The 23,585-nt window shown below is 45.9% G+C and overlaps 1 protein-coding gene across 9 annotated transcripts in view; it reads right to left on the bottom strand.

Moving 5' to 3' along the window:
• Positions 1 to 861: 861 nt before the first annotated feature.
• Positions 862 to 23,585, bottom strand: part of RREB1 (ras responsive element binding protein 1) — a 124,289-nt gene continuing 101,565 nt past the window's right edge. For 8 of the 9 annotated variants that reach the window (XM_041118327.1, XM_030041860.2, XM_030041858.2 and 5 more), the window contains 3 exons: positions 20,304 to 23,046; positions 4,785 to 5,531; positions 862 to 1,648 (listed from right to left, as the gene is read on the bottom strand). In XM_041118327.1, coding sequence (XP_040974261.1) covers positions 1,128 to 1,648; positions 4,785 to 5,531; positions 20,304 to 23,046 — 4,011 coding nt within the window. In that variant the 3' untranslated portion in view covers positions 862 to 1,127. The remainder of the gene's footprint in view (positions 1,649 to 4,784; positions 5,532 to 20,303; positions 23,047 to 23,585) is intronic. The other variant, XM_030041867.2, reaches the window with a different exon arrangement.

Genomic DNA, 23,585 nt, shown 5'->3' with positions numbered 1-23,585 from the left:
GCACACTTCTCCCCCCAACACACACGCACGCACACGCACCCACACGCACGCACTCGCACCCCACCACGAGTGAGATGTTCCCCTGTACAGGTGTGATGATACCTCGCTGGCCTCCATTTGACTCTCCGGTCAGAGGAAGGGTTTCATTTAAAGTACAGTAGAAGAGCTGCAACATAAGAAGAGGAGCTGGTGAAAGCGTTAAGTCAAAAACATTTTGAGAGGGGATCCAAGCTGCGTTATACATCTGCGTGGGCAAATATTGCCCATTGGTTTCTGCTGACTGCAGAGACAAGCGAACTGATGGATTTATAAAATAATAATAAAATAATAATAATAATAATAATAATAATATACTGAAGCAAATCAAACATATATAACAGCGGGTGCATAATTTCCATAGGTTACGTTGCTATGTAACTCTTCTCTGCATACACGCTCAGTCCATGACGGCCAGAAAAACCCCCTAGGATTTAGAAGACCATATCTAATGCTGAAAAGTGGAAACAAGCGTGAGGTTGAAATTCGTTGTGTTTCCTGCTTTTGGCTTGAACCACTTTGAACACCTTCAACTGCCACGTTGTTCAGGCCTAGAACAGGCTTAATGCTCCACCATGTGGCAAATGCAAGAACATCTACTGAGAAAAAACAATAAATCAACATCTCATCTGCATTTCCTCTGACTATTTCATACGAAATTCACATAATTTTTCTTCCAGTTATTGGCTGTGGTATCCAAGGGCCTCCCACCCCACTGCCCCCATTTCCAGCTCAGAGAACAAACACAGCGACTATCACAGATATACAAGAACAAGCTCACGCACACCAATACAAAAGGTAACATTAATGCTTAAATGAAAAAGGTCCTCTCCAAATAATTCATTAAAATATTAAAAAAAATCATTTTTGAAAAAAATCTATAATACCAAAAGATCTAATAAAGTAGTAAGGCACTCAAATCAGTATATACTGTAGTCTCTTGCATTATTATACTGAAAGGCATATGGCACCGCATCCAGTCTGCCATACTCTCCCCGCAGCTGTAGGTCGCTCTTCCAGAACAAGACTCCAGAAACCTCGCTCTGCTGGCTTCAGTTTGCATGCTGGGACGGGTCCGACCTCCTAGCAAGTCATTCAACCCCCAAGAGCTGAGGCGCACTGTCTGCAGAGGCAAGGATGTGATTCATGGGAGACTTTCTGTTGTGCATCTCCAGCAAGTCTTGAATGAAACCCGAGGGCCTCTCGTGCTCGGAGCTACCCCGAGGTTCCTGGTCTTTTGCGGTCTGTTTCTGTGCACTCTTGGTGGGCTCCGTGAGGCAGGTGCTGGCTCCTCGCCCGCTCGGCCTCTCCTCTCTGCAGGGGGAGTCCTTGACCGTGCTGGCCGGGGACTCTTTTCGGCTTCCCACGAGGGACGCGTGGCTACCGATGCCCCCCACGGAGTCACACTCGTTTTCTGAGATGGGGTTGGTGCCACTGTGGCTAGACTCATTTTCGCTGTCTTCTCCACACCTCGACTGGGTCTCCTCCTTGTCGCTCTCCTTCCCATGGTTTCGGGCATTTTTGACTTTCTGGTGTATGCGCTGGTGACGAACCAGGCTGTGTTTCAGAGTGAAGGTCCGTTCACAGGTTTGACACTTGTACGGTCTCTCACCTAGAAGAGAATTAATATACAAAGTCAGCCGTAAGGTCACAAACACGCCTCCCTCTTGTTTCAAGCAGCGTAAGAACACTTTGGAAATTCAGTACCTATATCAAACATGGATGTCGTGTTTATGCAGTTTTTTTGCTTCTGAACTAGCTGATGGCATGCAAGCAGGAATACAGATAAATCCCTTGGGGCACAAATGAAAAACCAAAACTAAGTGTCTTGAGATTTCTACAAGCTTGGTATGACCCTGCACTAAGGAGGGAGAAAGACCACAAGCCCCAGGTGCTTGTTAGCATCCCATCTAATTTAGCCAGCAACTTTTCTGGAAGAAGTTTGCAGTCGTCCTCTGGAGTTCAAAAGCCTTTGAGAAACCAGCCCACCACGGGGGCTCCCTGCTGCAGGTCAGCCCCTCATACATGCGGAGAGAGAGGACTTGAGATGGAAGGATGAGGATACTGCCCAGGCAACTGTGGTCAACAGCGCTTAAAACTGAACCAAACAGCATATGAGAAAACACCTCCCTCTCTCTTAGATGCTGACACGTGGGCAAGCATGAAATGCGCAAGTTAATCACCAAAGTCGAAGAGGGGATGTCAGGAATTACCCTTGCCAGAACAGCCCCCTCCTCTTTTTGTGACGCAAAAACAATATCACCATGTTTCAACACAGACACAGAGCAGCTAAAGGACCTAAACTTGTCAGGCGTTCATGGGACACGGGAGGTGTCTGTTAGAGGTGATCAAAAGTTACTGCCCCAGTGAAAAATGCTTGCCTCAGGATGTTATTTACAGAGCTGCTGGTGTTCCTCAGCCCAATGGTGCTTTAAGACAGGAGTGACATGTGAAAGCCCCTGAAAAAACTCTTCACACCCATTCCAGAAATGCTACTCGGAGGACAAAATTCTTCCTCTTATTTTGCAATCTTAAGCCACAGAGCAGCTGCAGGCATCCTCTGCTGTAATCACCAGGTAGTCTGCTCCAATCTCAGAGCTGCTTTTTGCACCCGAAATGCTTGAATACTTTCCTAAGCATGAACTCATCAGAAAACAAAGAAACCACAGCCTCACAGACAAAATTCCCCCAAAGTCCCAACCAAGCACAGTGCCCCAAGGTGCTGTCTGCCCTGAAGAACCAAAGGTCCCACCCTGACCACTGCATTCTCTGTTTCCGATTGCATCTATTAAAGATTTTTCAGTGCTGCAATTCCATCAAGACACCATCTTGTGTCAATGAGCATACAGAACAAGACACTTGCGGCTCCTTTCTCACTTGGGATCGTTAAAAGAAAACCGATTACAAACTTGAGGTGGCTGGCTGAAATGTGCAAGTAGGTCCTGCTGTCCGTGGGAAGCCTCACGCTTCTTACAAACGTTTCTCTCCAGCGCCCTGCTCTGGCATCTGCTATCAAGGGAGGGCACGGCTCCCCAGGAGTATTTTCAGGTGACAGCCTTTGCCCATCTGGCACTTGGCTGTGGCCGATGCAGCACCGTGGCTCACCCTGTGCTTGGGCATGCAGCACCAGAGCACTCCACAACTACTTGCTTGCAGGGAAGCAGCCTGCACAGGGAGAACGAAACATTTCCAGCCCAACTGCCATTCAGTAGGCAGGCAGAGGTTTCTTGCATACTTCAGTGTGTTCCAAACTTTCCTATTCTGAGCAAAGAAATACCAAAACCTTACAGTTATCTTTAAAAAAACCCACACATTAAAACAGAAGTACAAGCAACGTTACAACCTGACAGTATTTTGTCAATATAACTGAACAAGTGGGAAGGAGAGAAGGAGGAGGCGAGTCAGCCCACAGTATTGAGGCAAAATCCTCAGCTGAAAATGGGTTGAACTAACAGCAGGGATAGGTGGTATTTACATTTATTAAATTTGAAGAAAGCACTGTCCCAGGTTCCTATTCAACACCTATTCTACGTTAAAACATCTTTCAGTGTCAAGTAAGAAAGAGAAACAAATGGGAAAAAAACATACCGACAAGGCCCACATAGCTCAGCATGCAATGAAAACGATTCAAACATATGGTATGGGAATCACCACGGGCACACATCATTTGGGGGTAAAGCTCAGTACTTTAGATATTAGCATCTTCCCAAAGCTTCTGAGTTAGTATGAAAATAGGCACAAGAATGGGACCTGTCACCTGTTTCACTTGTGGCTCAATGCCAGAAGAAAACAGCTCAATTTTGCACTCAATAGGTCAATATTTATGATTTAGAAGGGTAAAAAGTCTGGCTAAGGCACTAGGCTTTGGTGTAGTTTACTAAACATCACTGTCAATTACAGCACAAATATTTCATTAATCACAAAGACCTTGTCTTCAGCAGAGAGCACCTTCAAAAGATACAAAATGTCAAACTGCACCAGTTTTCCCATGTCAGAGCAGCTCGCTAACAGGTAAAATGCATCATTAATAAGGACGCATTAATAAGGATGAATGATTAATTCACCTTTGAGCTGGCTCGTGGCTTCATCTCATTTGCAAGGCACTGCTACCAACTGTGTATTACATAAAGTAATCCCACGTATTTTAACTGCCGAGTCCAGTCATGGGACAAGCGTTTTACCGCCTGTGTTCCACCCTCCCTGCCCAAGCCTGAATGAAGAGCAGGGTGCCCACTGTAGCTTTGCCTTTCACTCAAGCAGCAGGTCACGCAGATCACCAGCGCATTACCCGTACCAGGCTTAGATCAGCAGACAAAACCAGGCTGTCTCTTTCTAAACTTTCACTCAGAGATGAAGTCGTATCATATACTGCCACGTTTCTCCATTGCTCGTCAAAATACTGGGAAAAGGTAGAGCCACGCGCACGTGACAAGAGAGTCGGAAGCTGGACTGAACAGCTGCCCAGGGATCTCCACGCTTGCTTTCACCTCTAAACTCTGCAAGCAAGCATGGGGAAAAACAGTTTGGGAATTGAAGATAAGGCAGTGGTGGCAATTCCTGCTCCCTCAACAGGCTTTATATGCAGCATGGTGGATTGGAGCAGAGGATACACCTTGCAGATACCTGCAGGACTAAAAGCAGTGTTGCCAACCTCAAGTGCTAGCAGCAATCGTGCACCTACAGAGCAGATGCCTCAGTCTGGTGGCAGACCTGCTCGTCACCTGTTCTGCCCTCAAGCCTCCTCTTACCTGTATGAGACCGCATATGTCGCGTCAGATCTTGCAGAGACCAGAAACGCTTGTTGCACACAGTACAGACTTTCTTTCTTTTGTCTGCTTTTGCAGTACTCTTAGCCCCATCAGTCTTTGGTTTTTTGTCATCACTGCTCTTCTCAGTGGACTTTCTCTCTGTGCCTTCCCCCTCAGAGATGCTTTCGCTCTCTTCATTCTCCTTTCCTGTTGCCTCACAGTCCACAGGAGACTCCACTACCTTCAAGTCCATCGGAGACTCTTCCCGCTCAAGACCACAGTCCTGCATCGAGGGAGCTCCTGCATCATCCTGAATGCTTTTGCTTTCATCCTCACTGCTCCTTTCATCCTTTCTGTCCTCACGAGTGTGGGCCTTTTTGTGACGGCTAAGAGTGCCAGCAAACTTGAAGGTTTTGCCACAAATGTCACAGGCATGTTTCCTTTCAGTCTGAGAACTGCTGCCTGCACTCTGGTCACTCTCTGCCAGCTTGAAGTCCATTAATTTGCTGGCAAAATTGAGGTCAAGACTTTTGTTACTTACAGAATCTTCCTCAGGGCCCTCTTCATATCCATCCGCTTTTTCTTCGGCATCCTCTTCTGCCGGAGGGGAGTCAGCCTTTTGCTCCTCCTTGGGGCCGCATTCACTCTCTGGTAGCTCTGTTATTTCCTCCGGCTGTTCCTTCTCACAGGAGGTCAGGTCCAAGACTTCGTTTCCTGTAGCTAGTGCCTCCGCATCAGACTGGCTGTCTGCAAGCAAACAGAGAGAAACTTTCACTGGGATGCTCTCTGCTAATTCACAACTACCAGTGGTAAGGCTGCACATGGACCCACAAGCATTGCTTCTGATCCAGCATCCCGACATCTCTTTCTCTTATCTGTGACCCAGGCCAGTAACTTACAGCTGAAAAGACATCAAAACACCACAGAACCCAATTAACAAGATGATTAAAAATCTGTAACAAAATGCTTTCTTTTCCAAAACACGCTCACATTCTCGGCAGTTTCTTGAAGTCATTTTTAATATTAGCTATTTTACCAGAGAGCACAAAATGCTGAGACACCAAAGAAGAGTTGAGGTCACTACTATTAAAAATACACCGTTCCAGAGACACGTGGATGTATTAAACTCATGTGTGAAAAATATGGACATAGATTCAAGTAATATACATCCACATATTAATCAAACTAATCTATAGGTAGCAGGAAATGCTTTTCAAAAGGAATGTAAAGGCCTCATGCAACCAACTGGTACAATTAAATGTTAAAGGTTAGTGCAGACAGTAACACAGAGATCAGTTTAAAAAGTTGGGTATACATCGTATAAGCAAAAGATGCAGAAGTTCGTCCACATGGGCGTCTTTGACACACACTCTTTGACACACCACCTGGAACCAAAACATAAAGCCAAGATGCAGTAACAGGCAGTACCCTTCGCTGTTCCACGATTACTCCAACAAGAAGGCAAAAACTGCCTAAGATGTTCACTTTAATGACCTCCTCTGCTTCCTTATCAGTTTGTAGCATTAATGTTGCTGAAGATGTAACATGTGTCCAAAAAATTAAAACAGATAAGGTGCTTAAGGAGAACAAAGGGCTGGAGCTGTACCCCTTCAGAGGTCTATACAAATAGTGTACCTGTAAATAGGAAATAAGCTGGACTAGATCTGGAGGCCAAAGCTGACGATGATGCACAGCATGTTAACTGCATCCCCAGTGCCACTTTCCAGCAACCGTTCCGGGACATGAACTTTGCAAACTGTGCTTTCTGAAAGTTGAAACTTTCCTTGCTTTAAATCTTACACCCCACCTCCTTCTTGTTGACAGCATGCAGCCAAGGGAGCACACAACCTACCAGGCATTTCAGCATTCATCTGCAAGCCCGATAGCTGCTGAGTAACTACAGGGATTTAGAAACTCTAGTAGAGCAGTTTAAGTTCTCCATTTGACATAGTACATGTGCTTGTCTCCAAATTGCTTAGATTTCCTAATACAGGCTTTTTTCATAAGCAAGGAGTAATGACAGAAGATAAGAATATAGTTCTCAGGCACTTAGTAGTCTGAATGTAGTCTTGCAACATGAGTTGCATTGACCCCATCTCCTCGCACAAGTGATAATAAATGGCCATTAGACAAATGTCAAAGCTTAGGAGCATTTCCAGTAATCGTGAACAATCACTTAATAGAGCATAATCCTCAATACACTTTTTCTTGGGGGGTGGAAGGGGGAGAAGTGACCTGTCAAAAAAAATAATCTCGCCTTTTAATCAAAACAGATCCGTTTACATAGACAGTGGATTACACAAAAGCTTTCCACAAAGTTCATTGCTCATGTAATTATCTGTCCATTAAAACCTGCAACCGAGCCATAATCTGTGTATAACGCTGGAGAATTTGAGGATGTGGGCATCTGAAAACAAAGGTCACCTACAAGTGCCCTATGAATCTGCATTTGAATTCTGCGTTTTGACTTATTGATTATCTCTTGGCTATATTAACGCAAAAAAAAAGAAAAAAATAAAGGAAAACTATTACAAACAAAAAGAGGTCACTTGTAAAAATCAAGCTGAAATGCCAATGCATAATAATTAAGGGGAAGCACTGCTCCACAATGCAGAGAAACAGGAGCCAGGCATGTATGAGACGCCGTGCCCGTGCATGGGGCTCCTGGTTACACACAGGTAGCCGGGTCTCGCAGCTGCCGGCACAGGCAAAGGGAGCGAGCCCAGAAGCCAAACCCAGGCCATACCTACACAGGGGAGATGTTTAAAAAGGAAGCATGGCTATGGGTTCCTGCCTGCCGCCTCCTTCCACACACCGCGTTTGGGGGCAGGACGAGCACATCTGGCTCTCACCGGCAGCGCCTCGCCTTGGCCTGAGAGCGGGGATGAAAGGAAGGATTAATGGCATCGATGTGACCCGTGCTGCTGCTGGAAGGGTCCTTGTCCTTCCTCGGCCACCCGCTCCTGCCCCAGCCTTTGCACAGCCCTAACATTCACACAGGGTCTTCTTCCCCAGAGCACAGGTTTATGTTGGGCTGAAGCAACCCTGTAGTCACCGCTCCCTTCAAGCCAAGGGCAGGCGGGAAGGGAAACAAGAGGGAAGAGGAGTTTCCTCCCCAGCCACCTTTGGTTCCTACCATCACAAAGACGTATCCGTGGACGATGGACAAAGAGACAAAAAACGGAGCGGCAAAGCGGCTCTGAGGCGCAAAGACCTTGAAGCGACACCAACAGAAGCACCTACAAGGGTTGCTGTACCCCTGCCCTCGGTGCTCGTCCTCAGAAAAGTGGGGGGCACCTCCTGGCAGGCGTGGGCCACCCTGCCCCATCCCCAGCGAGGTCAGGAAACGCTCCCCGAGGGGACGCGCGTTAGGGCAAAGAAAAACCGCAAGCACAGCACGGAGGGGGTTCATCAGAGAGCCGGGCAGGAAACCGTGTGAGCTCTGTTAGGATGGAGAGGAGTGAAGAGCACGAGGAGACCAAGATGGAGAGAGCTCCTCTTTTATTGTACCCAGAGACATGTTTTGTAACTCTTTGCTGACCAAACATAAGACAGCGGATGTAAAATAAGTTGGTTTTTCAACAGGAAATATCAGGAGCAAAGTGAACGAGGGCAATATGCACCGGTAGCACTCAAGTAAGAGCAAGCCAAAACCAGAATGTCTTAAAAATCTCAAATGCAGAAGTCCCAATTTTCCCCACGATTTTCCCTAACTTTTTCTTCTTTTGCTTCCAGTATTTCCAAAAATATACTTTTTTTCTTATAGTATATTCATCCTCCAATGAATCATACCTGAACTCCTATCTCCTTTTTTTCCTCTCCTCTGTACCCTGGGCCCCTTCCCACGTGTTATTCTGTTCTTGCGTGGCTGGCCTGCAATTACATTTTCCTGTGCATGAGAGAGACACTCCAAGGCATAGGTGGTCCACAGGTAAGTGGCGTTGCCTTACTAACACAGGCACACAGATGAGGTCGACACCAAGAAAAACAAACGCGAAGTTTAAACAACGTGCCTTCACAAAGCGCAAAGACCACTTCAGACCCCGGGAGCACAGATGTACACAGGCTTTCTCTTCCAAAGCTGGCCCGCCATCCCCGAATGAACACATTCAAAACTCAGGCAGGGATGTAGCCGTGAACATGCTGACACGCATACGTGCCTGGGTAAGCGCTCTTCCTTCTTACCTGCACAAACCAGACATGCCATTTTCTTTGTCGAGAAGGAGTTTCACAGGCCCCTTATGAAACTTCATGCATATCGTAAAGCAGCAGTTCCCGACTAGTCGAGCTGCTCTGTGGTTACCTCCAACCTGCGCGGTTGGTTTTGCAGCTGGTGAAAAAGCGAGCTGCTTTGCACAAACCCTGGCTGTTTGGGGATGGGTGAGAATCACCCCAGCTCTGCTGCAGCCAAACTGGAATAGCAGAAGGGGAGCTGCGAAGGTGTGTGGGAAACACGACGGTCGTGAAGACAGCCATGTCAGGTCTGGTGTGGGACTTTTCCCGCAGTGCGAGGGACGGCTCCAAGGGTAGTCTCACACTGGCAGCTGCTCCATCCACTCCAGCAGAGGTTAGTCTTGGCCTACGCTACTGGTTTTTCCCTGCTTACGTGCCTACATGCAGCAACAAAAACCTTGCCGGCCATACAACTCCAGCGGGCTTGTATCTTACACAAGGAGGAGGATTTTGACCAAGCCTTCAGATCTGGGCAAACATCCCTCCAACAAGGCCAAGCTCCTCTCACACAGGTAATCCGTGTTTCCAGAATTTTGCTGATTTGCAAGTGCAGAGCAGTTGCTTGCATCCAGGCAGTGAGGAAAGCAGGGTGCGCAGGAAAGGCCTGCAGTTTCTTTCACCCCTTTCCCATCTTTCACTTACTAAGGTTGTAAAATGCTTTCCGGTCCGTTTGTTATCTCACAGATATTTACGCTCAGCAAATCAAGAGGACAAGAGTGGAGAGGTCTGCTTGCCAAGGCTCCCACCCACCGCCACTTCTTCAGCAACCATGGGAGCAGAATACATTACCTTGTCATGCACAACCAGAGTTTGTGTCACTCCCCCAAAGTGAAGATAAGAAGGTGACAATATTTGATGATGTCAATTCTGACACCAGAGTCAAAGAACATGGGCAAGGTAAGGGAGAGAGAGAAGACGAGCAGGGAGGTAAGGACGTACAGAGGAAGGCAACACGCAACCACTGGTAGCTCAGCTGCTGCCTCATCAGCTCCTGGGAAAAAATGAACTTCTCAGGAGATATATTCATAAGCAAAACCTCAAGGACTCCATCTGAGAATCCAAAAACTTTTCCGCTTGCATGAAAGAAACCACTATATAGTTGCAGCCAAAATCATTTTTCCTTCGAACTGTGGAAAGAAAAGACTGTTTTGCTCTAGTCTATTTACAATTCAAGTTGCAGTTTTCAGTCAGCCCAGTCAAAAGACTCTGCTTAATCTTTTATAGGTGGCAAGAAAGAAAGAGAAAGAGGTGGCAAGAAAGAAAGAGAAACACAAACCGAATTACCAAGAGACACACCAAATGTGGAAAGTTTCAGATTAAAGAGCAGATACAGATCAAGGCAGGGAGGTTGCTGGTTTGATTCTGTTTTCCCGTGGTTTTCTTTTTTCCTGGAACTAAGGTGGAATAGAGAGTAGAGCCTGAGATGCTAGGGAGTTGTTAGATAAAACAGGATGTTGTAATGGAAACTATTTTGTGACTTTAAAGCAAGCGTTTATTGCCAAACATTCCTGACATCCTGAGAGAAGCGTTAGAAAACCCATCGCATAAATAATGCTCAAAATTGGAGCAGACAGAGCACTGGAAATGGATGTTTTACAAGCAGTTGGCATTATCAGTCAGATGAGCCGACGATTTAGTATTTTCCCCACATTAACTGAAATAACCCCAGCTAGTCTTACATTTTACAATAGACACAGCCACCACTAGGTGGCAGCAGTCTAGTAAATTTTGGGTTTTTTGGACCCACTCGCACAACGCTGCTTTTACTTCCATCCACAAACTGGAGAACATCTTTCCAACCTGAGGAGTCAACCTGCAAAATTTGGGGGGTTATCTTTGTCCATGTTTATTGTAAACACTCTAAACACTAAAATTTAGCCACCTTCATTACATCACGTGCACACACACAAGTTAAATATTTAGTTAGCCCACAGTTGAGGAAGCTTTGGTCATATCTGCATGCCTTTTGAAATGAAAACATTTGAGATACAAAAGGACTATTTACAGTAAATGGAACTGAATATATCTGGAGGAAAAGGAGAAAACCAATTCTGAAAAAAAACCCCACTTTTTGCCTTTGACACAAGGTACGATCCCCTAGTACCTTCAAGAGAGGAGCTGAAGTCACTGACACAAAGAAGAGTGTTCAGGTCTAGCTCTGACTGCACCTACCAAGTGGAAATCTACATTGAAGGGGCAAGGGGAAAAACCCCAGACTTTCAGCTTATGGTGAATTTCACCGTTTAGCGGAAAGGCAGTTTGATGTAGAGCTGGCAATGCAATCAGCAAGTTATACACCATCTCCTCAGCATCTTCCAAACAGCTCTAGCACTCAGGCCAAACCCCCAGTGGCAAGCAACTCTTGCTTTACCCTGAGCTGCAGCTCTGGAGTGGCTGTTAAACTTTTCCTGACACTGAAAATGCAGTTTCAAGCCCTTTGTCCTCTAGGAAATACCCACAAATGTAGTTCAGAGGTACAAACAGCTAAAACAGTTTGGAAAAACAACAAGTCCCCCGCTATACCCAGTGCTCACATGATTTCTGAAGGGATCACAGGGTGGCAGATATCTAGAGCAAAGATGAACTCTGCTGAATGCCAATCGGAAAATTCACTGTTGAGTATACTTACTTTGTCAATATTTGCCTAGTTAGCACAGAGCAGTTGTGTTCGACCCTCTCACATTAGGGGCAAGCCTCTTTAAGAAAGCGATCTTTCCTTAGCAAAGTCTCTTTCTGAATTAAGTAAGAGATAATCCCTTACCCCATTCCCACCCCACATCTCTCCTCCGTCAACTGTATTTTGTTGCAAGAAGGGAGCATTCAGAAAGCCCTAAGGAGACAAAGGCAGGGCTGCTTTAATGTGATGAAAGTGGGCGATTCATCAAGTTGTTCCACAATTTCATTGTACGCCTCTCCGCCAGTACACGTCTCCCCCGGTCTGACCGCTGTGAGCCAGGCGAGATGTCCTCAGTTTGCGTCAGGTGCTTCAGACCATTCCCCTCCTCTCCATGCAGCAAGGACATGTACAAGCCCCATCACTTACACAGCCTCCTCATCTCTGAATCCTATTCAAAACCACCATCCTGTTTTTGTTTTGGTGTAAAACAAGACTAAAAGAAACCCTCTATAAACTTGTTCCCAGTGACACTCTATTGAATTGCACTTCCTGTCTTACACCTCATCTTAAAGCTTCGCTTCATTTATGGCTGACCAAACACCATCCGACCATCTCCCTTCATTCCTTTTCCTTCTGGCATACAGTGCAATCTGGACGATTATTCACTTCCAAATAGAGCCCTCGCACGGGCTCTGCTTGTGAGCTCCAAGCATGCTACTCACCCACCTTTTAAAACCAGCACAAAAAGAGAAACAGCCCCATTTTAAACTAAGCCACAGTTTCAAATTGTCAATTTACTTCCACTGATTTTGAAATCCGTTTTTCTTGGACAATGGAGGGAGACCGCAAGTCCAAAGCTGTTGAATGATTTTGGACCATGATTAAACACCACTTGGCGAAGCCAGTTATAAACACTAAGCTGTGCTATAAAGCGCACGCACTAACTATGGCAGTATAGGATCTGGGCTCCTTCCTTGCTGTCTAAAGCTGCTGTTTGAAGACACAAAGCATTTGACAGCAAAGCCAATTTCAACAGCATCTACCCCCAGCGCCTCCCAGGAGATGCTGCCGACTCCACACCTCAGCTGCATCAATGTGCTCTTCTAGTGCCATACCGCCAGCCAGATCCGGGAACTGATCTCACGACTGCTGGTCCCTCCCCTTGCCCTTTTCATTTTTTTGGGCAGCTGGGTCAGCTACAGCTGTGGGGATGAACAGCTGGGAACAGGTTGAGCCAGTACAGCCCAGAAGTGCTTTGTGTTATCCAACCGTGGCCCAAGGCTCTGTCTGCCAGGGGCAGGTCGAACCACTCTGACCAGCCCAGTGGCAGCTGCTAAGAACAACATCTGCGTTCCACCAAAGTCCTACCCATCCTACGTGCTGCGCCAGTGCTCACCTGAGCGGCTTTAGAAGCGATTGCTTCCTCACCCCACTGACCAGCTGAGCTGTGTTAGGATCCCTCTGACTACAAAGAAAGTTTTCAACAGACCCAAGTAGGATGTTTTAGTTTCATTCTGCCGTGAAGATTGTCAGCGTTGAGCACTTTCAGAGCCCTTTCTGCAGACTTTTGTTCTGCGAGGGGATCATGTTATAACATGAGTCTTCCTCTCTCACACTGTAGCCATCTGTTGTCTGCATAGGCAGGATGAGCCCACGTGACACCCCAGATACCATGCTACAGCCCTGTGAAGTTACAGGCTGTTAACATGGTAACAAGCCAACTTAGTCTCTTCGTGATAGGCAAGATCAAATCACGTCGTAACATGTCCCCAGCATGGCAGATTTTAATGCCAGACTAGTACCGAGACCTGTATTACTACATTTGAATCACTGCAAGGCAACTCGCTGTATTAAAAGAAGAAAGGATGAGAGAGGCTGGGAAGACAGCAGACTTTCCCAAACAAACCAGAGCTTAGAAATGTAAGAGGAAAATCCTGTGCACTCTTTTGTGCAATCTGATCAGCAGCTACCCTGAGGTTGAGAGTAACAACTCATTTGTAATTTTAACTACCCTGACGCACAGAGCCAACTTCTTGCTGCTTTTAGGCTTGTCACTTCAACAACTCTCCCGTGAAACCGGCTCCAAGTGACACAAAGTGACCCTGTCTCTCCTGGAGGTGTGAACACCTTACAGGAATGGCTCCCCTGTGCAAACACTTTTCAGGCAAGGGACATGTACCACCATCTGCTGAGCTTCCTTCTTGCATCCATCCCATTTGGTCAGCACAGAAAAACCCTGAGTGACTGTGCTCACCCTTGGTTTCGTGTCAGTTTGTCCCTTCTGACTAAATGTCACTCACCTGCCTACAACAAAGCCTTGCGTGAGCTGACAATCTGCTTCGCTGTTACACTCTCAAAATAGAGAGGGCAATATGATGGCAGGTGAGCTTCAATGCAGACGAATATAAGGTGAAACACCTCTGGAGAAATAATCTAAAACATGCCTATGTGATGCTGAATGTGGTAGTGGCAGGAGGTCTCGGAGCCATCGCTGACAGCTCTCCAGGATCACTGGCTTGGCCTGCAGCAGCAGCCAAACTAAAGCCAAGAAACACTGGGTACCATGAGCAAGGGTATTGAGAGCAAGACTAAGGGTGTCCCTTCGCTGCTGCATAAAGCCCTGGTGTGCCCTTGTTTCAGGTGGTGTTGTGTCCTTCTGGTCTCTACGCCACAGGAAGGAGAGAGTCGTGTTGCAGATGGCACACACCAAACCTAATCCAAGCGATGGGGCAGCTGCCCTGTGAGGAGAGACCAGAAAAGTTCAGGCTTCTTGTTTTGAAGGAGAAGAGGGTGTTATGATTGAGGTTTATAAATCGTGAAGGCAGCTGAGAGGGCGCACACAGAACTGCAATTCACCAAATCCTGCAATACTGGAACTAAGGGGGGCTCTCTGAAACTAGCAGGGGATCAGCTGAAAGCAGATTAAAAAATAGTTCCTTACACAGCAGGTAGTGAACTTCTGGAGCTTGACACCAGATGAGGTTGGAGGCAGACAGCATCAGCGGGTTCAGAAAGCGATCGGGAGAGACTTGCAAACAGCAGGTCCGTAAACAGGTAGTAAAGGGAGGAGGCAGGGATGTGCCCTCTAACACGCAACCCTAACGCTGCAGTTGTGGATGCTGATAGAGCATTAAGAGGAACAGACTGCAGGAAGTGGCCAGGCCCATATGCTCACCCTAAATTGCACATCCTACCACTACCATCGGAGACACGAGTACTTGGCTGCACGTACCACTGCTCTAACGCGGCAGGGCACTTCTCACGTCCTTATGCTTCGCTGGTCTGCAGCGTTCAGTCCAACCAAACACAACTTGGGCTTGCTATTCTCAACAGCTGGGAAAAACTGCGTGTGCCACTGTGAGATCCAGCACCCTCTTCCTTAGACTGGGGGATAAGCACACTTCTTCTCAGGTAGCAGCCAGCAACTCCAGGTTTGTGTAAATTCTGTTAAATTTGGTAGAAAAGACAACTACACATTTGTGACAGGGGAATGGCTTTTGGCCTGACACAGAAAAAAAGTATGTCTTTCTGTCCTTCTAATGTGTAGTAAGAAACTTCTTTGTTTTTTTCCTTTTCCCCCTTTACTGCTTGGTGACCAGCTACAACATCCTGACTGCAAGCTCCTCAACAGCAGGCTCTCTCCTGACATGTCTATCACTGTGTGAATTTGACACAACTTCCATCAAAGTCATGGGGCATCTTTCCATTGACTTCAGTGGAATCAAGCCTGATATGTTGAATAAGCAATCCATTACTTCCCCACAGGAGAAAGTTTTTCATGCCTGTAATTCATTTAAATGACTAGAACAAGGGAAGGGACTGAGCGTAGGAAGAGTTGAAAGAAAAGCCAGGATAATGCAGTGCCATGAGGAAAGTGGACCTGCACGACATCTTCGTGATGAAGAAAGAGATTTTGAGGATAGTCACTTGTAAAAGGAGATCAGCTCTCGTCACACCTTCCGTCTCACACCCAAAACCTCTGAACAACCCCCCCCCCACGCCCCACCCCCAGCAGCCTCTTTGATACAACATTGTAGATATGTTTCTCACTTTTATCTTCCGCAAGTTGGTTCTGTTCTAATTAACATCTCAACCTGTATGAGGGATTCCCCGCATCTTATAGACATCTCAGGCACTGTTTCTTTCTCTTAATTTTCTTCCAGTGTCAACACAACTTTTTAGAAGCATCAAGGCACTGCTTTTTGCAGGCTTTCAAGTCACTCTTTCTTTTTAGATGCCTGCTAAGTCAACCATAAATTTCTGGTTACGAATACCACCACTTTCTGCACTTTTATTTGGCTTCATTCGCAATGCAAATACAAAACAGAACTTCAAAGTTGAGCAGAAATCCTTTTGCTTCATGATAGCCCAATTCCTTTCCACATTTCTTTTCAAGCATGCAATGACAGGATTAGCTGGGGATTAATTACTTGAAACTCAGCCTGCATCCCAGGTCACAATTTTCTCATATTTTCAGCCTTTAAAACTTCCCCATCAACCAAGTATTTGTCATACAGACCAATACTTACAACAGGTAAGATATTCTTCTTTCCACACAAATGTCCTAGTTGGAGGTCTCAAAACCCAAACAAAAATCCTGCTCTACTGTGCAAACCCCAATCCTCCCACCCGAAGTTATAGTCCTATTCCCAAGTGGAAACCAGACTGCTTTCTAAAAATGTCACCTTTGCAGGCACAAAAAAGATCATTCAAAAAAGCAATGTTCTCTGCTTCCTGTATTGTCCCTTAAAGACAACTGCTCTTCTGATAAAATATACTTACTCACTGGAAGGTAACCTAAACAGTCAGTTTAAGCGCAATGTGATTTCATTTTTTATTAACTTTTTCCGTAAGAATGGTCATGGCCTGGATTAAAATACATTTGTGCCTACATATTGACTCAGAACTGACTGTAAAATTTGGTTAGCAGCACTGCAGGACTTGTCTAGGCTGGACACTTCATGGAAGCCAGTCATTTGAAGGGTGTCTTTTTCAATATAAAGGGTCATCTAAATAATCATGGCATGTAAGAAGATCATTCCTTAATTAAGATATCTCCTGCCACTGTTGTCCTAGGGGAAACACATTATCACCATGGTAAGGACAAATGTTGCAAAGTAAAGATGTCTACAATTTCACTTTTACTTAAGTCATAAAAGCAAAGAATAAAAATGCCTCCAGTCCTTTTTTTTAATGACTTGTGTCCTCTGATTAACAGGAAACATTCAGGTGCATGGGCTAGGTATAACTGTATTCTATTTATTTATTACTTTATTTTGTTTATAGATCTCTTCTTGTCCAGTTCATTCCTATTGTAACACCAAAACAAAACAAAAACCTAACCCTCTTCTGCCACTAAATCTCACTTTCTGCAAAAAATAATCTTGGGCCAAATAAGGTCTGGCAGTATCACTGAAAATATCCTGAAGTGATTCTTTGCAAATGGATTTACGTTATCGAAAACAAACTAATGGCCAAAACAGACCATTATTTTAATTTCATATTGAACCTAGTCTGATGCACATGCCATAAAAGGAGCAAAATTAACTGCACCACCTGCAGGGCACATCTTACTTGCTGCTCTGAGAATAAGAAAAGTCAAGAGCAGGAGAGAAGAGCAAAAAAGAAAGGCAAATCGAGTTGAACATAGACAAGTAAATTAAACAATAAAGACATCAAGAGAAAGAAAGTATTAAAAGCAAGTGTTCAAGCATGTTCAAACAAAACACAGGTACTGTGTTAAATACTGTATAAAACCAAGCTATGCCAAATTCCCAGTGCCCCACTTGTGAGCTCTGCATTAAAATAAAAACCAGTGAGGAAGGTGTATGCTTCTTCATGGAAATGCTTTTGAACTAAAAAACACGCGGTGGTGTTGAGGCAAGAATAAGCAGGACGAAAGCTTTCACGAGAGAGACTTTTGGTTGTGCGAGGGATGTGGGTTACTGGTAGCATGTGCGTTTTTGCACTTTCACAAAATGTAAATATGATCTTGACACCACATGGAAGGAGTCCTCCATGTTGAAATTGTATTGAACATGAAAGGCACACTTGCAATAATCTTTTCACGTCTGTATAAACACAGTAGTTTAAAACTGGTAATATATAGATACTACTTAAATGCTCAAAATTATATACCCTTTCCTCAATCATGCTCACTCATTATTAGCTTAGACCACTTACATAAATTACTCCAACAACAACTTCCCTTCAAATGGACGGAGAAGAGCTAGTTGCCACTTTTTAGTTCAAATGACTGCCTTGGTTTTTTGATAGCAGCATACTACAGAAACCTAGGAGCATGGACCAGCCTGCCTGCAGTGATTCCCTATGGAGCAGATATGCAGCCTGCAGTTTGGAAGCAGATCAAGAGGACTCTCATCTATCCCATTCACATCAGCCTCTGTGCCCCTTCTCTCCCCAGGTCAGGGAGCAGTCATCAAGCCCAGACAATAACGTTCCCCTTTTCTCTTACAATAAGATTAGTGAATAGAATTTTTTCTTAACTCCTTTTAAAAAAACAGAACTATCTAACAAGTCACTGCCTGTGCAACAGGTGGGGACGAAAACAGCGCGTTGCACTATGACACTAGACGACTCCATCAGAGAACCAACTCGCCCACCCAGAACACAAACCCAACAAACTGCTGTTGTCTATCGCGCAGCTGCCAAACACCTCCCATGCCACCAGCACCTGACACTCACCACAAAAACACAGGGCTTGCTCCACCTGGATGCATCCTAGTGCCTGCTTTGGCACCACCTCCCTGGCCTAAATCTCCTCTACCTTCCTAGCTTATCCTTCCCTCTCCCCTCCAGTACGCCTCATCTACATTGCTGCCACAGGGGAGCTGCTGCCAACTCCCAGTTTAGAAACAGAATGCTAGTGTCACCTGAAAGGAGATGCCCCAAGGCCAGTCAAAGCTTGCTGTGGGATGGTCCTCCAGCAACAAGTCTCCTTCAACACTGCTCTGATGATATTAGAAAAGAGCTCAGTATTGTCATTGCCAGAGCACATCAACTAGAATCTGATTATTGCCACTGCTGTTGTATCACCAAAAATCTTGTATCCGCACTGAGGATCCTGCTACAGCCACAGTTGCTTGCCTTCCTTGTGGGGATTGCAGCACAGGCTTTCTGAAAGGACGGTGTCTCCTTCCAAGCCCGGTGGTGGCAGGGGCGACAAGTTTTACCAGTGTAACTCATGGCCGAGTGCATTTTCCTGTCTTCATTAAGGGTTTACACCAGTGCTGCTACCTTGGAAGTCTGCCATCAATAAGCAGGTCAAACCCCTTAGTCTGGGAAAAGCCTCTCTATTGTTTTCTGTCTCATGAACAGTTCTTCAGTAACTATATATTTTTTTTGGAGAGCAGGGTGTTAGAAAACAATTGATACAAATAAAGACCTCTCCTTCACCATGGAAAGTAAATTGTATGCTTAATAAGATGAAATAATTTGGTCTCTGTGGGCCAGAAAACAATAGCCTCACTGTTGCACTGATACCTTGCAAGTTATGTCCTCATGTCACCCAAAGCAAACTGTAACAGGGACTGCTCCACAGCTCCGATTCCCTTTAAACCTCTTAACTAACCTATTTTACCTCTTCATGACATGAATCAGTTGCTCCAGGAAACCTCAATTCCTTCCAAAAAATGAACTTATCTTTGATGAGGCTGTACTCAATTCCCCTATGTTTCTTAAAAATATCCCTAACTTTTACTCTTTACACCAGGAGCTGAGATTGCAATGAAGCAAATAATATCAGCAACTGTGACTGACTTAAAAGGGAGCAACAGCAAGTAGAGCTTTGTGTTCTCTCTCTCTCTGAGCAGGATGAGAATCTGCTAATTACCTTATTACAGTGTGGGTGGAAAAAGGAGTGAACTTCAAATCAGCACACTATTCAACGCAGTATTTCCTTTATAGCGAAGAATGAAAAATAACCCCAAATCTAAAATAAATCTCCCTTCCCAATTCCTCCTTTTGTTTACACCAGGTTTGAGGTTACTTACACAGTGGCACAATATTAAAGATTCCATACACATCTCCATGCCTTAGAGCATAAGCCCACCTTTAGTTGTCTAGCACCGAGAAGAAACATTTCCTAGAGGCAAGCTACTACGTAATGCTCAGGATGATGTTTCTTGCATCCTCCTTCTTTGATCTGTCAAATAAAAGCCACCGCAAGAAAAAAAATGCTAAACACTGTATTATTTTATTTTCCTGCCACAATTCTATACTCACTTGCTCTTATTTTTATGGATCTTTTTATCGTTACTGATGCAAACAAACAGCCACTGGAAGCAGCCAAACAAACCATGTAAGGCACAATGAAATATTCAACAGACACGTTCACCTTCAAGGTAAGACAATAATAACAGAACACCTGAAAGCAGAGCCTTTTCCCAGGTACACTAAGTTATGCCACTGAAGTCAAATGGGTTTTAGCAGTTCAATTTGCCCCCTTGATATGCAAAGGCACAGAGATCATTCCATTACTGAAAAATTTACCACCACCACTATACAACAGCAACAGCTAGGCACTTGCAAAATAATACCATTCAGACATCAGAGAGAGGTAAGAAAGGAAGATTCCTCCACGGGGAGGCCCCTCCATGAGGAACCATCCTCAGGGGCTACAATCCACCGTGAGCACAAGGCGCTCTTACCTGTGTGAGTGAGCATGTGCCGCTGCAGGGAATTTGCCCATGGAAAGACTCGAGGACAGTAAGGACAGGGGATATTTTGCAGGCAGTCTGAGTAAGCGTTCCTCTTCCCTCTCAGTAGCTTATCTTCGGCAGTTTCCTTCTCATCTTCACTTGTTCCATTTCTGCCGCTGTCTTCCTTGAAATTGTCAGTGGACTGCAGAAACGGGCTGAACTTATTAGTGTCTGTGGTAGCCAGCATCTTCTCTATGCTGGCAAACTCTCCACTTGACTCCAGATCCACACCACTGCTAAGCTTAGGCTTATTTTTCGTTCCTTTCTTTCTACCTCTTTTCTTAGTCAACCCAGCATCAGCAATGGGAGACTGCTCTGGATCACACGCCTGAGTCAGGTCACTGGGCAGGCTGGAGTCTCTCTGAACAGCGGTCACGATTGTCACTTTTGCTTTGGCATTCCCTGATTTGTCACACCCAGTGGAGCTGCTCACTGCCTTGGGACTGGCGTCTGCAGCCTCCGTTTTCAGCAAAGCGGGAGCAGAAGACACAGATGAAATGATCTGTGCGATGGAAGCCAACGGTGGCAGCTCTTTAGTCACTGGAGGCTTTGGCAAGAGAGGTGGCGGTGGTGGTTTAGGCCTCAAGGGTCTCAGCAAGGCAGAATTGCCAAGGAGAGCTGGGGAAATGATCGGGACAGTCAAATGCAATGAACTTTTCAGTGGCTGGGGATGTCCGACAGCCCTGTTTTGTTCTGAGTTCCCATTGGCACCAAAAACCAAAGGACACTGCAGACAGTTATAGGCTTTATCACTGTTCCCAGAAGCAGCCAACTCTTGATTCCTGGCTTCACACGGGACATCATCTTTATCCTTCTTCAGGGCTTTGGGGATGGACAGGTCGATAGGCTCCATGGAACAGTCATAGAGGGACAGGGGAGAAGAGCCAAACAGGTTCTCCTGCTTCACTTGCACAGCACTCAGGTTTTTGTTCTTCTGAGAGAAATCCAACGGCTCGTCAAAATCCATCGGGAAGTTGCCCGCAGGTTCAAGTTTGATGGGAACGTGAGATGACGTTCCAAGCAAGAAGCCGTTTTGCGGCTCCAGGAAAGGCGTCATGGGCTTGCGGTCCATGTAAGTGCTGTCCTCCAATAAAGGAGGGTCTGTCTGGCTTTCCTGGGCACTGCAGTCCACCGCTAAGATGTAATTCTCAATCTCCCTTTCTTGCACATGCAAGTGCTGCTTGAGGATATGGTGAATGCAATTTCTCTTGGCCGAAAAGGCTGTGCCACACTCCTTGCACTCAAACGGCTTCTTCTTCTGGCAGCCACTGTGTGTCCTCATGTGAATGCGGAGGGCCCGGTAATGCTTCAGGTCCTCACCACACAGCTTGCACACAGTGTCTGGGGAGCAGAAGGCATCCACCATTTCTGCGGCATTGCTGGTAACATATTCAATATTCTTCTCTATATCCTTCCTGGTCACTTTGAGGTGCTTCTTTCGCAGGTGCCTCTCACAATTGGCTTTCACTGTGAACGGGTAGTGGCAGATTTTACAGATGTAAGGCCTCTCCCCGCTGTGTGTCCGCAGGTGCCGGATCAGCGCTGCCTTGTCAGCTGCGATGTAGTCACAGATGTTGCACTGGTATGGGGAAATACCCAAGTGAGAACGAATGTGAGCTCTCAGGACACCAGAGAAAGCAAACACCTGGTCACAGAAACGGCAGGGGTACAAAACTTTCCTCATGGTTGGGGCTTTCTTGTTCGCTGCCCCTGCAATGATGGCTTTGAGGTCTCCTTCTGTGACCTCTTGCTTGATCTTGGCTTCCATACTCAGAGGCAGGAGAGCTTCGATGATGCTGTCCTGCTCCAGCTGTGTCTTCATCTCATGCTGAGTTAAAGGCTCTACTTTGGGTTGGAGGAGCAACTGTGAGGAAGGACTCGATTTGGCTCCTGGCTGGGGGAGGTGAGAATTGGAGGAGGACTCCACCGAGTTCTTGATCAACCTCAGAGGGGGAGGTGGGAGGCTTGGGCTGATGCAGCCAGGGGAGGCTTGCTGGGCACTGATCAGAGGAGGAGGTGTAGAGGTTGCGACGACTGTTCGGGGCGTTACCAAAGGCTTTGGCTTCAGCGGTGGCATATGCTTGAAAATGGACTGCACAGGGACAGAAGGTGCCTTAGAAAGTGGAGGAAGACTGATTTGAGGAGGAGCAGAAGAAGCCATCTTCAAGATCTGCTGAATGTCTGCCAGCTCAATGGCAGACTCATTGGAGATGGGTTTTACCACAATACTGCTGTCAGGCTGGATGATAAAACCCTTCTGGAAAGGCTGCAGCGAGAGGAGCTTTATGTTTTCTTTTGTAGGGGGAAGGACTGAAAATGACCCTCCCATAGAGGCAGCTTCCAGAGGAGAGAGGCTGAGCAGACTGGTGCTGCCGGGTTCCTGAGGTAGGTTACTCTTCAGTGCTCTGAGCCGCATTTCTTGGACTTCATCTTGTGTATTGTCCTCTTGCTTGACAGGCTTGATGTCTTTGGTGTACTGTAGGCCCAAGGATGCCATGAAGGCTTTCTGGTCTGGGTTCTCGCCGGGTGGGGTCACGGACTGTGGCTTGTGCTTGTCTTTTCCCTGATCCACCACGTGAGTTTCTGTGTGCAGTTTGAGCGCCGAAAGCATGGGGAATGCCTTGTTACACGTCTCGCAAATAAATCGATGGAAGTCGCTGATGCACCTTCGCAAATTAGTTTCACACCAGACCTGCAAGACATGCAAAAATATTTGGAGTGGACATCTCAAACTGGAAAGGCATCACATGCTGCTGCAAAACAAAACCAGTTCACTCTCTCTTCCACTGCCCAAGTTAAGGAGTTTAAAGCAGCCACCATCTACCTGGCATGGAGATATTCCTGCTCCACAGCCTTTAGTCACCTAAGTGCTGTATCTGAATTAGGGGCTTATTCTGCAAAAGTTCCCTTCTATAAAGGCAAACTCCTTCAGAAGGCTATTCAGTCTCTCAAATACTTTTCCATCCTGAACTTCCCTTCCAGAAACCTCTCTCACTTCACAGACAGGACAGGAGCCTCAGTAGACTATACAGCAAACTTCAGTAAGATGGGCAGTAAGACTACCTCCTTTAGCTTTATTACTCCAAAGAAACTAGGAGGAGAAAAAAAAAAAAAAAAAAGGCATCCAGGAAGGCAAAACAACATAAACCAACCAAAATAATATCCCCCAAAAGCAAATCAATGAAACGCAGAGCCCAAAGCAGAAAGGCTTTTGATTAGTGAACTCTGATT

The sequence above is a fragment of the Aquila chrysaetos genome, chromosome 18 (assembly GCF_900496995.4).
Source record: "Aquila chrysaetos chrysaetos chromosome 18, bAquChr1.4, whole genome shotgun sequence".
NCBI classification, from domain to species: domain Eukaryota; kingdom Metazoa; phylum Chordata; class Aves; order Accipitriformes; family Accipitridae; genus Aquila; species Aquila chrysaetos.
The sequence above is the reverse complement of the archived record's forward strand: the minus strand, read 5'-3'. Positions and strand labels throughout refer to the sequence as shown.